This window comes from Anomaloglossus baeobatrachus, chromosome 4 (genome assembly GCF_048569485.1).
Source record: "Anomaloglossus baeobatrachus isolate aAnoBae1 chromosome 4, aAnoBae1.hap1, whole genome shotgun sequence".
NCBI lineage: Eukaryota > Metazoa > Chordata > Amphibia > Anura > Aromobatidae > Anomaloglossus > Anomaloglossus baeobatrachus.
This window is the reverse complement of record NC_134356.1, coordinates 82,792,281-82,806,602: the sequence shown is the minus strand read 5'-3', so window position 1 is coordinate 82,806,602 and position 14,322 is coordinate 82,792,281. Positions and strand designations below refer to the sequence as shown.

At 39.1% G+C, this 14,322-nt stretch overlaps 1 protein-coding gene across 1 annotated transcript in view; it reads right to left on the bottom strand.

Annotated features, from left to right (window-relative positions):
* Window positions 1-10,041, bottom strand: part of GABRA6 (gamma-aminobutyric acid type A receptor subunit alpha6) — a 119,445-nt gene extending 109,404 nt beyond the window's left edge. Inside the window, exons 1-4 of the mRNA XM_075344444.1 lie at window positions 9,745-10,041; window positions 9,489-9,604; window positions 9,283-9,350; window positions 5,809-6,029 (exon numbers count right to left, since the gene is read on the bottom strand). Of these exons, the coding sequence (XP_075200559.1) occupies window positions 5,809-6,029; window positions 9,283-9,350; window positions 9,489-9,604; window positions 9,745-9,785 (446 nt within the window). The 5' untranslated portion in view covers window positions 9,786-10,041. The remainder of the gene's footprint in view (window positions 1-5,808; window positions 6,030-9,282; window positions 9,351-9,488; window positions 9,605-9,744) is intronic.
* Between the last annotated feature and the right edge of the window lie 4,281 nt (window positions 10,042-14,322).

Here is a 14,322-nt window from a genome sequence, read left to right as displayed (position 1 = left end):
TGTCATTTATTTTAAGTAATGGCTAATAGAAAATAGGAAGCTGAAAACAAAATTGCAAAAATGAAAACTGTCTTTGTTGTGAAGGGTTTAATAAAATTTGAGCATGTTTTAAAATCTTGATTCTTCAAAATGTAGACTAATTTAATTTGCTGTAAATTAAATTAATGTATATCTTTGGAAAAATAAGGTCAGATTGAACTATCCTGTTTATACAGCTTTTAAAACTTTCTAAAAATATATTAGTATTTTGGCAGTTTGAAATTTTCTTTATAATTCCATCCAGATTTCAACTTAATGTATAAATCATAGTTACATAGTTACTTAGGTTGAAAAAAAGACCTAGGTCCATCTAGTTCAACCTTCCTCCACCAGTTCTAAATTTGGTCATTAAGTCAGTTATAACCAACAATGTTGTGTGTACTGAGGAAATCATCCAGACCTTTTTTAAAAACTGTTATAGTATCTGACATCACTACCTCTTGTGGTAGGGCATTCCACAGTCTGACTGCTCTAACTGTAAAGAACCCTTTCCTATTTAGCTGTCAGAATCGCTTTTCTTCCACTCGCAGTGAGTGCCCCCTGGTCCTTAGTATTGTCTTTGGAAGAAATAAGTCATGTGCCAGTCCTTTATATTGACCACACATGTATTTATACATATAAATGAGATCTCCTCTGAGACGTCATTTTTCTAAGCTAAACATATCTAACGTTTTCAACCGCTCATCATACGGGCGGCCTCCATTCCTTGTAGTAGTCTAGTTGCCCGCCTTTGAACTGACTCTAACTTCTGAATGTCCTTTTTAAAATGTGAAGCCCAAAACTGAATCCCATATTCCAGATGGGGCCTTACAAGTGATTTATAGAGGGGTAACAATACGTTGGGCTCACGGGATATAATCTCTCTTTTTATACACCCTAAAATCTTGTTTGCTTTAGCAGCTGCTGCCTGACATTGAGTGCTGCTGCTCAGCTTATTTGTAATGAGAATACTCAAGTCCTTCTCCTATTCTGTAGTCCCGAGTTTACTTCCATTTAATGTATATGCAGTTATAGGATTACTCCGTCCTAGGTGCATTACTTTACATTTATCAACATTAACCCCTTAACGACCTTTGACGTACTGGCTATGTCATGGTGACATGGTGCTAAACGACCCATGACGTACCCAGTACGTCATGGCGAAATAGGGGTCCCGGAGCCCCGGGGGGTGAAATTTGTTTAATTAAACTGTAGATTCGGGAAGGAGGGGACCTCTGCCTGACCTCAGGAGGGGTGGTGCCTCCTCCCCGAACCTACAGAGGCTGTTATTGGCTGACGAACGCCGCTCAGCCAATTACAGTCACTATAATGTTCCAGCCATTGAAAATGGCTGGAACATTGAAATCCAGCCCTGATCAGTGGTGCTGTAGCACTGGCCATTGGCTGGAGCTGGGTGATCGGTGCTTCACCCGCCCCCAGCTCTGATTGGAGAGACCGGTCTTGTGACCGATCTCTCCAATTACCGTGGATCTGGTGCCGATGACCTGTGTCCGTCCCTGAAAGCCGAGGAGAGCGGTCTCTGCGGGTGCCCATCGGTAAGTTGCCGCCCGCCCCTGTACCCGATCGCCCTGCCAGCCCCGCCGCTGTTTCCTATCACCCCGCCCGCCACCGCCAGCCCCGCCGCTGTCTCCGATCACCCCGTCCACCAGCGCCAGCCCCGCCGCTGTCTCCGATCGCTCCGCCCACCACCGCCAGACCCGCTGCTGTCTCCGATCGCTCCACCCGCCACCACCAGCCCCGCCGCTGTCTCCGATCGCCCCACCAGCCCCGCCGCTGTCTCCGATCACCCCGCCCACCAGCCCCACCCCCGCCGCTGTCGCCAATCACCCCGCCCGCCACCGTCAGCCCCACCGCTGTCTTTGATCGCCACCGCCAGCCCCACCGCTGTCCCCGATCGCCCCGCCCGCCACTGTCCCCGCCGCCACTTTCGCCACAGTCCCCACCGCCACGTTCGCCACTGTCCCCGCCGCCACGTTCGCCACTGTCCCCGCCGCCGTCGCACCCACCTTTTTCAGACGCTGCTGCCCCCGAATCGGCCCCCACTGTTCCTGATCGGCCGCCGCTGCCTCCTTCATCGGCTGCCCCTTCTCCATCGCCACTACACCTCCTCCATGTGCTGCAAGCCACCCTCCCCCCACATGTGCTGCAAGCCACCCTCCCCCCACATGTGCTGCAAGCCACCCTCCCCCCATATGTGCTGCAAGCCACCCTCCCCCCTCCATGTTCTGGGGGCCCCCCTCCCCCTGGGGCCCCCCCTCCTCCATGTGCCATCTCTCTCTCCCATCAGACTCTGCCCCCCTCCCCGATCTGCTGCCTGCTCTCTCCCATCCTCTTCATCTACTGCCCCCTCTCACACTCCTCAATCTGTTGCCTCCTTCATCTGCTGCCTCTTCTGTCTGCTGTGATCCTAGATCCATCCTGTAAGGAAGGTATCCCCATCTCACCTCCCTCCCCCCCATCCTCCGCCGCTCCTCCATCCGCTGCTCCCTTTCCTATCCTCTGCCGCTCCTCCATCCGCTGCGCCCTTTTACATCTTCCATCCGTTGCGCCCTTTCCCATCCTCTGCCGCTCCTCCATCTGCTGCGCCCTTTCCCATCTTCCATTCGCTGCGCCCTTTCCCATCCTCTGCCGCTCCTCCATCTGCTGCGCCCTTTCCGATCTCCCATCCGCTGCGCCCTTTCCCATCTTCTTCTGCTCCTCCATCCGCTGCGCACTTTCCCATCTTCCATCCGCTGCGCCCTTCCTCACCTGCCGCCCCGCCCTCTCGCATCGCATTATCCAGCGCAGTTGCTCGCTTCCAGACTGGAGTGGATGATGCGATGCGAGACTCGTGCATTGCTCTCACGTTTGGCACTGGTCTTAGTGGCAGGCGCTCATATTTTTTTTTTTATTCATTTTTTTTTTACTGATGTATGTATTTTTTATTTTGCCAAACTATTTTTTTTGTATGAGGGGGGGTCTAGTTTCCAAAATGGGATCACATGTGGGGGAGCTCCATTGTTTAGGCACCTCAGGGGGTCTCCAAATGCAACATGGCGTCTGCTAATAAATCCAATCAATTTTACTGTGAAATGGCGCTCCTTCTCTTCTGAGCCCCGCCGTACACCCAAACAATTGATTTCCACCACATATGAGGTACCTGTGTACTCAGGAGAAATTGCACAATACATTTTATGGTGCATTTTTTCCTGATACCCTTGTGAAAAAAAGCTACCTGTTTGAAAAAACAATTTTGTGGTCTAGTTTCCAAAATGGGGTCAATTGTGTGGGAGCTCCATTGTTTAGGCACTTCAGGGGGGTCTCCAAACGCAACATGGCGTCCGCTAATAATTCCAACCAATTTTGCTGTGAAATGGCGCTCCTTGCCTTCCGAGTCCTGCTGTGTGCCCAAACATTTGATTTCCACCACATATGAGGTATCTGTGTACTCAGGAGAAAATGCACAATACATTTTATGGTTCATTTTTTCCTGATACCCTTGTGATAAAAAAAGCTACCTGGTTGAAGCAACAGTTTTGTGGTAAAAAAAAAAATTTTCTTTTCACGGCTCAACGTTATAAATTTCTATGAAGCCCCCAGGGGTTAAAAGTGCACATCAAACATCTAGAAAAAATATGTGAGGGCTCTAGTTTCCAAAATGGGGTCACTTATGGGGGAGCTCCATTGTTTAGGCACCTCAGGGAGTCTTCAAACCCGACATGGCGTCCGCTAATGAGTGCAGCTAATTTTGCACTCAAAAATTCAAATGGCGCTCCTTGCCTTCCGAGTCCTGCCGTGTGCCCAAACATTTGATTTCCACCACATATGGGGTATCTGCGTACTCAGGAGAAAATGCACAATACATTTTATGGTGCATTTTTTCCTGATACCCTTGTGATAAAAAAAGCTACCTGGTTGAAGCAACAGTTTTGTGGTAAAAAAAAAAATGTTTCTTTTCACGGCTCAACGTTATAAGTTTCTGTGAAGCCCTAAGGGGTTAAAAGTGCACATCAAACATCTAGAAAAAATATGTGAGGGCTCTAGTTTCCAAAATGGGGTCACTTATGGGGGAGCTCCATTGTTTAGGCACCTCAGGGAGTCTTCAAACCCGACATGGCGTCCGCTAATGAGTGCAGCTAATTTTGCACTCAAAAATTCAAATGGCGCTCCTTGCCTTCTGAGTCCTGCCGTGTGCCCAAACATTTGATTTCCACCATATATGAGGTATCTGCGTACTCAGGAGAAAATACACGATACATTTTATGATGCATTTTTCCTGATACCCTTGTGAAAATACTAATTTTTATGGCTAAAGTAACATTTTTGTGTTAAAAAAGTAAAATTTTCATTTTTTCTGCTACATTGCTTTGGTTGCTGTGAAGCTCCTAAAGGGTTAATAAACTTCTTGGATGTGGTTTTGAGCAGAGTGAGGGGTGCAGATTTTAGAATGGGGTCACTTTTGGGTATTTTCTTTCGCCTAGGTTTCTCAAATCACTCCTAATGTGATGTGGTACCTAAAAAAATTTTTTTTGTAAATTTTGTTGGAAAAATGAGAAATTGCTGATGAACTTTGAACCCTTCTAACTTCCTAACGGAATTTTTTTTTTTTCAAAAATTGCGCTGGTGTAAAGCAGACAAAGGGGAAATGTTATTTAGTAACTATTTTGTGTGACATATCTCTCAGATTAATGGGCATAAAATTTCAAATTTTGAAAAGTGCGAAATTTTCAAAATTTTCGCCAAATTTCCAAAATTTTCACAAATAAACGCAAAACATATCGGCCTAAATTTACCACTGACATGAAGTACAATATGTCACGAAAAAACCATGTCAGAATCGCCAGGATCCGTTGAAGTGTTCCAGAGTTATAACCTGTCAAAGTGACACCTGTCAAAATTGCAAAAAATGGCCGGGTATTTAAGGTGAAAACAGGCTGGGGGCTGAAGGGGTTAAATCTCATTTTCCAAGTATCTGCCCATTCTGACATCTTATCTTTTTGTAATATTGTACTATCAAGGTCAGTTTTTAATATCCTACATAGTTTGGTGTCATCAGCAAAGACTGACACTTTACTATCAAAATAGTTGTGATTGGTGGGATACTGTTTTTACGACTAAGACCAAAACAGGTCGAAATGCGTTAACTGAGACTGCCTCCCTTGACTATTAATCTGGCTTTTATGAATTTTACAATAAATTGAATATTTTATGGAATTACTGGACATTTTTTTTTCTTTTGTTCTTACATACTGAGGTCAATATTAAGTACTACACTTATGATAGTGGTGAAAAGAGGTGTTGCATATTTTAAAAACATTTCAACATTTTAATCAGAAAAAATAGTGAGCTACAATATATTTTTTAATAAAAAAAATTCTGTTTTAAATTGAACATTGGATAGTTGGGAAATCTGTAACCTTGAAAGAGTTAAGTTGTCTGGCTTTACTGTGGCAGCCAATGTTCACTGAAGCACCACTATACTTATGCCGGCTATCATAACTAGTTTTCGTCATTTCTTGAGGCTTCAAATTGTCCAAATACCCCCTCTATTAAATGAATTAATTGGTGGTCCACAATATCAAAGACTTCCAGATGACCTACTTTTACTCTTTTAACACTAATTATCAGGGTCAGCTAAAGTTTAATATCATGTTAGGCTTTGACATTTACGGGTGATTTAGTATGTATCACGTGAAAATGTCAAAGCAAACAGAAGAAAAGTGCATTTTAAATATATCAAAATTGTTTCAGCTTATACATAGACAGTTGTTTAAGATGCAATTTGCTCACCTCATGGTGTAGAGGATGGTCCCATTCTGCATGATTCTGAAAAGTTTATTGGGGGTTGTCATATTGTGAGAGATTGACCTTTTCCCATTTCTGAAAAAGGTATCTGGAGTCCAGATCTTACTGACCATTAAGTTATTTAACCTTAATATTTCTGTAGGGCCTTCAAACTTCAGTCTCTCGTCAATCCACGTCTGTCGGAAAAAAACGTCCATTGTGTATTCCTGGAGGAAAATTAAGACCATTAAAGGTTTCAGGCCACAACACCAGCCCCAGTAATTTAATAGACAACTTAACCAGCATGTTAGCCACACTTCTGTCACTGCTTAATGATTTTAATCCTTTTGCCATTAAGCAGTTACTTAAAAAAGCTACGACAGGGGGAGGGGGAATGAGTCTTTTACTTAACGTCTCGCTGAACAAAAACTTAATCAAGCAGTACAAAATGACTTGAATGTTTTAAGGCAAATTAGCTGAAAACCTGTAGAATAATTATATGCAAATATATCCTTTAAAAATACTCTGTAAAAAAATGTTAAAATAAAGAACAAGGAAGATTTTTTTATACTGTGTTTTAGGCTGAAAATAATTTACCGTACTTTATCAATTTCATTACGTAAAACTGTATATTATATAAACAAAATACATTTCACAATATTATTTGATCTTGTTTTGTGTAAAACAATTAATAAAAGAATATATATATTTTTATATATATATATATATATATATATATATATATATAGATAGATACAGTGACAAGCAAATGGGTAGCATTGTTTAGCTCGTCACTGTATATTGTAAAAATTGGGGACTTTTTTGAGTCCCTTCAGTTCGACACAACAAAGCCATATATTCTCAGGATGACACACTGTCATGTTTCTGTACAGTACAGTATACAGTATAATAATTCTGCAATAAGACTTGTAATTTTTTTACATTACTTCTGTATGAATCAATGGAACTAAAGCATTTGCCTTTTTGCCTTCCTTTTTTATTTAGATTTGTACTATTACAGATCAAAACAAAGACCCGTTGAAGTTTTGGTTCACTCGGACATTTGGTAAAGTTCAGTTCTGGACTCAGACTTGACCTGAACCCTATTGGGTTCTAACTCACTCATTAGTTTGGCTCTTCACCCACATAGCCATCCAGCCATAAACAGACCACTTCCGGTGAAGGGAGGACGGGGTGTTTTCATTTTTTTTAACACACTACTTCAGATAATGCTGTTGTTACACCCGGTGTGATCCATTCAAACAATGCATGCGGCTCACACTAGGCTGAGCAGCAAGTGTACCCAAGCACACCGATGCTCACTTGAGTGGTTTAGATACATAAAGCATCCAAAGTACAAATTGGAATACTGATTTTTTGTTAAGTCCATGTTCGGTACTAACACCAAATTTTACTGTTGGGGTTCGGTATGAACCTTGAACTTTACTGCTTGGGTTCGCTCATCTCTAATCAAAACTATATTTTACAAACATGAACTTTAACCCTACGTGAAGCTCAGATGTCACCTTGTTCTTCTTGTTTGGACCACATTAGAAAAGGTTTGAAAAGCCCTAACCTATATTATGTTATTATGCTTGTATTTATTATCACAATTTTATACACTTTTCTGAGACTTCTTTCATGGTACGCTTACATCCTACATTTTTTACTTTCTAGGTATTCTCACACATCTTATTAGGAATACTTTGAGATATAGATCAACATCTTTGTAACCTTTACAAACAAAAGTGTGTCAGCTCACCTTCTGAGTATAGAGTCTGGGTTGCTAATCTGTTGCCTGGATGCCTGGGCAAGGCAGGGAATCCAACAAAGCAAGACATTCCAGCACTGGAAGGGCCGAACTAACAGGACGAGTCATATAAAATTTCTCGTGGTGACCATGGTTAAGGCATAGGCTGAAATACATCAGTTGGTTTCCCCCACAACTCCTTTCATGGATGTCTGTATTTTTAGCTGTCTGCCCATTTAGCAACTATTTTAATGAAAGAACAAATGAGAATTTTTTTATGATACGTCTTGTCAGTTTGGTCCTTCCAACACTGGAATCTCTTGCTTTCTTTGTAACCTTTAGTTTATATATGTGAGCAAATATGCATTCTTTAAACACAAATACCAACTTTTATTGATGACCACACTCAAATTATGATTCGATATATTGCTTTTAGCATCATTGTAATCAGCCCAATGTTTGGTTGACGTTACTGCTGTCTACAATGATATGTCCCAGTACTTGCATCCATGGCCACCAGTGAGCATCTCATAATTGATGACTTTCGAGTAAAAATGTCTGCATGACAAATTTAAAGACCTATTTTGCCCATTTAACATGATGCATCAAGATACATTGCTGTAAAACTTTATCTTGACTCCTTACTTGATATATTCAATGGTGTGTGCTGTGTGTCAGATTACAGTTTTTGGCATCATGGTATAGGTAGCACGTTGAGAGTTACGTTGAAGAAATTTCCCTTCAGTATTTTAAATAAGTGAATAAATATATATTTGATTACATGCAATATATACACAACGAAGTTGAATTAACTTCTCATGCTTTAAGTAGACTTTTTATGTTTATTGTATACAGTAAAGACATTTTGAGTTATACCAAGTTTACATTCACCATAATCTAAATGTGAAAACTTTACTACATAATGTAAAGTAACGACTCGACTGATTCAAGATTGTGGTAGACAATTAACCATCAGTACATTGTATATGATGTGTTACCAAAATACAAATTCTAATTTTCTTAATTAAATACAAATTATGTAAGGCCTGTATTTTATTAATATAGCTCATGACTTTTGTAATTGGTCTTTTTTTATTAGGTTTTGTTTTATTTAAACAGATTTAAAAACTTGATAGATAAGTTTAAAAACAATAGAGGTTTGATAAAGTTTAGACTTAATTGATCCAATATGTTAATTGATTAACACATTATATAAGCATATTGTTCTACTACATTCTCTTGGTTTTTCCTTTTTATTTTTTGGGTGATAGTCACAATTAGTCTATTTTTTGAGGATGCTATGCTAATTCATATATTAGGATTTGTCCGCCATTACGCTTTTTAACTTGAGTGAGCTTTATTTGGATTATTTTGTAATGCAAAAATCAATATAAAAATTTTACATACAAACTTTGAAAACTTTAAGAAATTTACAATATTAAAATTTACCCCAATAAAATGGCTATTATGGTTTATATATGTAATCATTTACTCATTTCTGATTAACACACATCTATGTATAAAGCACATTGGTAGAAATAGGGCACAAATTCCTTCCGTAGCATATACTGACAAGAAGATTATACTAAGTAATCTGTTCTAATCAGTTTGCTTAAGCACTGCTGATGTATTATAACATGAAAGAATAACACAGTAGCAACAAGTATCTACTATAGGATACATTTTACCAAACATGCAAAAAAACGGAAACAATAAAATGAAACTCTTACCATTTCGACGTCCGAAACTGGACCAAAGCTTGTTACGTATATATCAGTTTTGACTTCAGTGACACGACCTGAAATTTTTTTTGAAAGCTACATTGTAATTAATGGAAATAACTGATAAAAAAGAAAAGCAAAACACAACTAACATAAACATTAACAGACAATATAATATCTATATTAATTCTATAGAATTTTTCCTTAAAAAATACCTCCAAATCCAGGTCGTAGTCTGTTGTCGTAGCCATCCAGTAATCTATCTAAGATGCGTGTTATATTTTCTGAGAAAACATTGTCATAGACAGAAGAATCTCCAAAACCTTTTGTCCTGTGAACATATGGATGTTCATATAGACATATTAAATATTTATATAAATGTGCATTTATACAAGTTTCTTTAGAATGGCCAGATGTGCTGGTCTGTGAATATATTTATCCTACAGATCTCAAGTTAATTTCTTTACTTACCATGAAGCAATGTAGTACATCCAGAAGATTAGCCAAGCCATGCTTCGGTGCTGATAAAATTTCCAGTAAGATCTCTGTGCCCAGTCACCCGTGGTAAGCTTCACATGCCATAGGTTTTCCTTTTCTTTTTTCAATAATCCATCTTAATTTTGATGTAAAACTGTGTATTACAGAAGGAGGTTTTCTCCCCCTTTTTTTGCTCTTTGATTTCCTTTACAAGGCAAAGGCTCAACTGACTTGCTCAGCTGAGGGAATTAGATGTTTGAAGGGACAGTACACGGTTGGAGAGCATTGACAATAATCGAATGAGGCATTATGGGAGATTAAAAGGAAGATATCCACAGCCAGTTTTGGCATAGAATTAGCAGGGACCCGTTAGGAAATCTGGACAAACCACGGTATCTCGCTGATTAAGCAATGGCCCTTGCTCTGGTCATGTGAATTGAAATGGATTCAACATGACTATCACAATATGTTGCATTTTCACTGTTGTATGGAAACAGAAAACACCAAACCTTTTCAAGACAATGGATGCAAAATTAGCTGTTTGACATTATACAATTTCAGCATAAATGCAGTAATTAGTTTTAGCTGTACAACTACTTTCTAGATATTAATCCAAAGCAGTATTGAATATTATGGGTAGGTGTTGGAATAAATAGATGTAAATAGTAAAAAAGTGAGTTTTACTTAAAATTTAAGTTTTAATCTATTTCTAAAAATATAAACAAATGTGAAATGACAAGCAACATATATTTCCTTTCAACCATTTAAAGCTGAGATGTAAAAATCCTAGACTGTGGTCCAACAGCCTTTCTTTAGTTCACAGTTGTGAGTCATTTAAAGATTCAAAACAGCCTGAGTTTTTGGCTTCCTTAATCCTTATGGAGGCGTCATTTACATATACACGAAAGGAAAAAGTGTAGAAAATTATCCAGCATCCAGATCAGTAGATTGGTTAAAACCAATCTACTGATCTGGATGCTGGATAATTTTCTACACTACGTCCTGCTGCAGAGGGATCCTGCTTTCTTTTCCATGCTCCGATCGAACATTTAGCCATCTCCATTGGGTGAGCTGGACTTTTTCTATATACTACCAAAGGAAAAAGTATTATGGAACTGTCTCACTACTTTCCTTGTGATCCTGTCACATCCGTCCTTTCTGTCTGTACCTGGGTTCTACCAATCCTGACTTCCGATGGACTGTCGGCTGGAGTTTCTGATGTCCTATTACAGTCCTAGACTGTCCATGTTGGGAGGCACAACATGGACAGTCTAGGACTGTAACAGATACTAGGAAGCAGCTGTGGACTGCCCTTGTCAGGACGGGAGTTTTTATGGGATGTTAGGGCCTGTATAATATAGGGCCTAAAAGGATATCAGAAATCCCCGACAGCAGTCCATATGAAGATAGGTTTGGTAAAACACGGGCACGGACAGAAAGGATGGATGTGATAGGATCACCAGGAAAGCAGTGAAATGGTTCCATAACACTTTTTCCTTTTGCGTATATATAAATGAGGCCTCAATGAGGATTGCTCAGGTTTTTTGAATCTCTAAATGACTCACCTTTGTGAACTACAGAAAGGGTGTTGGACCACTGTCCAGGATTTTTAGATCTCAGCCTAAAATGGTTGAAAGGAAGTATATGTTGTTTGTCATTTCACATTTGTTTATATTTTTAAAAATAAGAGATTAATACTTACATTTTATGTAAAACTCACTTTTTTGCTATTTACTGATTTGATATTAGTGGGTTGGTCTAGAGGATTGACAGAAAATAATATATTTATTTATTTTTCGATGGCGCGACTGGCACCGTTTAAAATAAAGTAACCATGCTTCTGTGATTTCAAACCACCTCTATAAATTTCATATAAGTTATCAATGCCTGGTAATTATCACATCTACATGTCATTATAATTTTTAGAAATATGCTTATTCCCAATCATTTTGGTTCAAAATCTCTATTGTTATAGTTTTTGAAAGTTTCCATAAAACAAACAATTCAGTGATCGAATCGAATGAATTTAACATGGCATCACTAACAATATTCGAAAAGAACTCAAGTTTCACAAACTTAAGGTTTCCTTAGTCATGACGCCATCCAAAACGCGTGGATAATTAATTACTAAAACTTGGTTAATGCTGTTATTGGCAGAAATTTAATGAATAAAGTAGAGCACAAGTTTGTGGTGGTAGTAATGATGAGGTGGACTGTTTTCCTTGTAGTACTAAACAATGCAATGTTTTGTAACGTCTGCAGATCAATCCATTAGTAGTCTCCATTCATAAACATTGTGCTTATCACTTGAGATATTTTGTACTGTAACTGATTTAGAATTTGTTGCACGGCAACAAAATTCTTATTTTTTTCATTTGATCAAAACTTATTCTATATGAAATGAAGTATTTTTACCTAAAAAGTTAAAAAGTAAAGCCTGCTTTACACCATACGATCCAGCATACGATATCGTATGCGATCGTACCCGCCCCCATCGTATGTGTGGCACATTCAATTTGTTAAATGTGTCGCACAAATGAATAACCCCCCGTCACACGTACTTACCCTTCCATACGACCTCGATGTGGGCGGCGAACATCCACTTCCTAGAGTGGGAGGGACGTTCGGCGTCACATCGACGTTACGCGGCAGCCGGCCAATAGAAGCGGAGGGGCGAAGATGAGCGGGATGAAAACATCCCGCCCACCTCCTTCCTTCCGCATTGCCGGTGGGAGCCGCGGGACGCAGGTAAGATCTGTTCATCATTCCCGGGGTGTCACACACTGCGATGTGTGCTACCCCGGGTACGATGAACAACCTGACGTTCAATTTTTAGGAATTGAACGACGTGCATACGATGAACGTTTTACCGTTCAATCGCAATCGCACATTGCTGTTACATGCTACAATGTAACTGACAATGCCGGATGTGCGTCACTTACGACGTGACCCCGCCGACACATCGTAAGATATATTGTAGCGTCTAAAGCGCCCTTAAGGCAATGGGTCGAATTAATATAATATTTTTTTTTAAGCTATGATGCTCAGTAAGAACAATATATGATTTTGACCTATTTCATGTTATATTTGGATGCCAGGCTTCCATGATGGACACTGGTAGTTATGGACCCTGTGTAGGATGTGTGTCTGATTTCCAATCATGCCTTTTAAAAAAAGACTAAAATATACACAATAATATAAAAAACCCTTTTATACATTATAGAAACAAATACATATAATAAGCCTGTATAGAAACATACATAATATACTGTATTTATATAATAGTGGAGTATAGTAGTAATATCGTAGTTCAGGGAGGGCCATAAGTATGGATACACCCTAATAAAAAAGAGTAAAGTTGATATCAAAATGGTGGTTTTGTAGATGGATGCCATGGGCGTCACCCGGCCTCAAATGTTTTACCCCTCCCATGTACTAATATGCCACAAACGGTAAGGTGATATCAGCAACCACTTTCATTTTATCAGGGTGCATCCATACTTATGGCCCACCCAGGGAATATCCATATTAATGGCTCACCCCAGGTGTATCCATACTAATGGCCTACTCAGGGTGTATCCATACTAATGGCCCACCCAGGGTGTATCCATACTTATGGCCCACCCAGGGTGTATCCATACTAATGGCCCACCCAGGGTGTATCCATACTTATGGCCCATCCTGTATAATAAATAATGTAATATACACTTACACATGGACTTTTTTTAAGCACTTAAGCAGATGGTCAGAAGAATGTTTTTGTTTTCCAACATTTATAGCCATAACAGCTTTAATGTTTCTTTTTCCAGAAATTTTGTAACTTTTTTCCATAAACTTTACTTACTTGATTGTTTTCTGTGACACAAGCTATAGGTATCATTTTAGCTTCCATTGATGTAAGATTTACATTTATTTTTATGTTGTTGGGATAAGCTGTAGGCATCATTTTGCTTCACACGTAAGCTTTACATGTCTATTTATTTGTCTTATGTTATACGTTTTACACCATTTAACAATCACTATAAATGTTGTGTTCAATGTATTGTGCGGGTTGTTGTGATTACAGAGATACCAAATATGTCAGTGTTATTTATGAGTTTGTGACATTGAATTGAAAAGGTATGTTACAAAAATTAGACTTTTAATTCTTTTTGAAATATTTTTTCTAGTAATCTTCTAAAAAGAAATCTCCGGCTTTACTTTTCAGCTTTTTTAGCCAACATTTACAGATATGTAAATACAAATATTAAAAATTATCAATTAATTAATTCAGTCAGTAAATCCATTAGGCCTTTAACTGTAATAATTTCCATTAAATTTATCTCCTAGGGGTTCTAATTTTAATTGGCTTTGGTCCACCATTTTTTTTCAATATGCAACTTTGATCATTTTTAACCTTAAGATGCAAAATCTCAAAATGACATCATATGAGTAATACTCATAAATGACAAATGTATCAAGATTATCAAATGCTTTAAAAAGGGCCTGTCACTTGCTCAAAACAAATTGCTAAAAATCAATGAGTGTCCCTTATTTTGCATTTATCCATTTTATGCGACATCAGTCCATTGT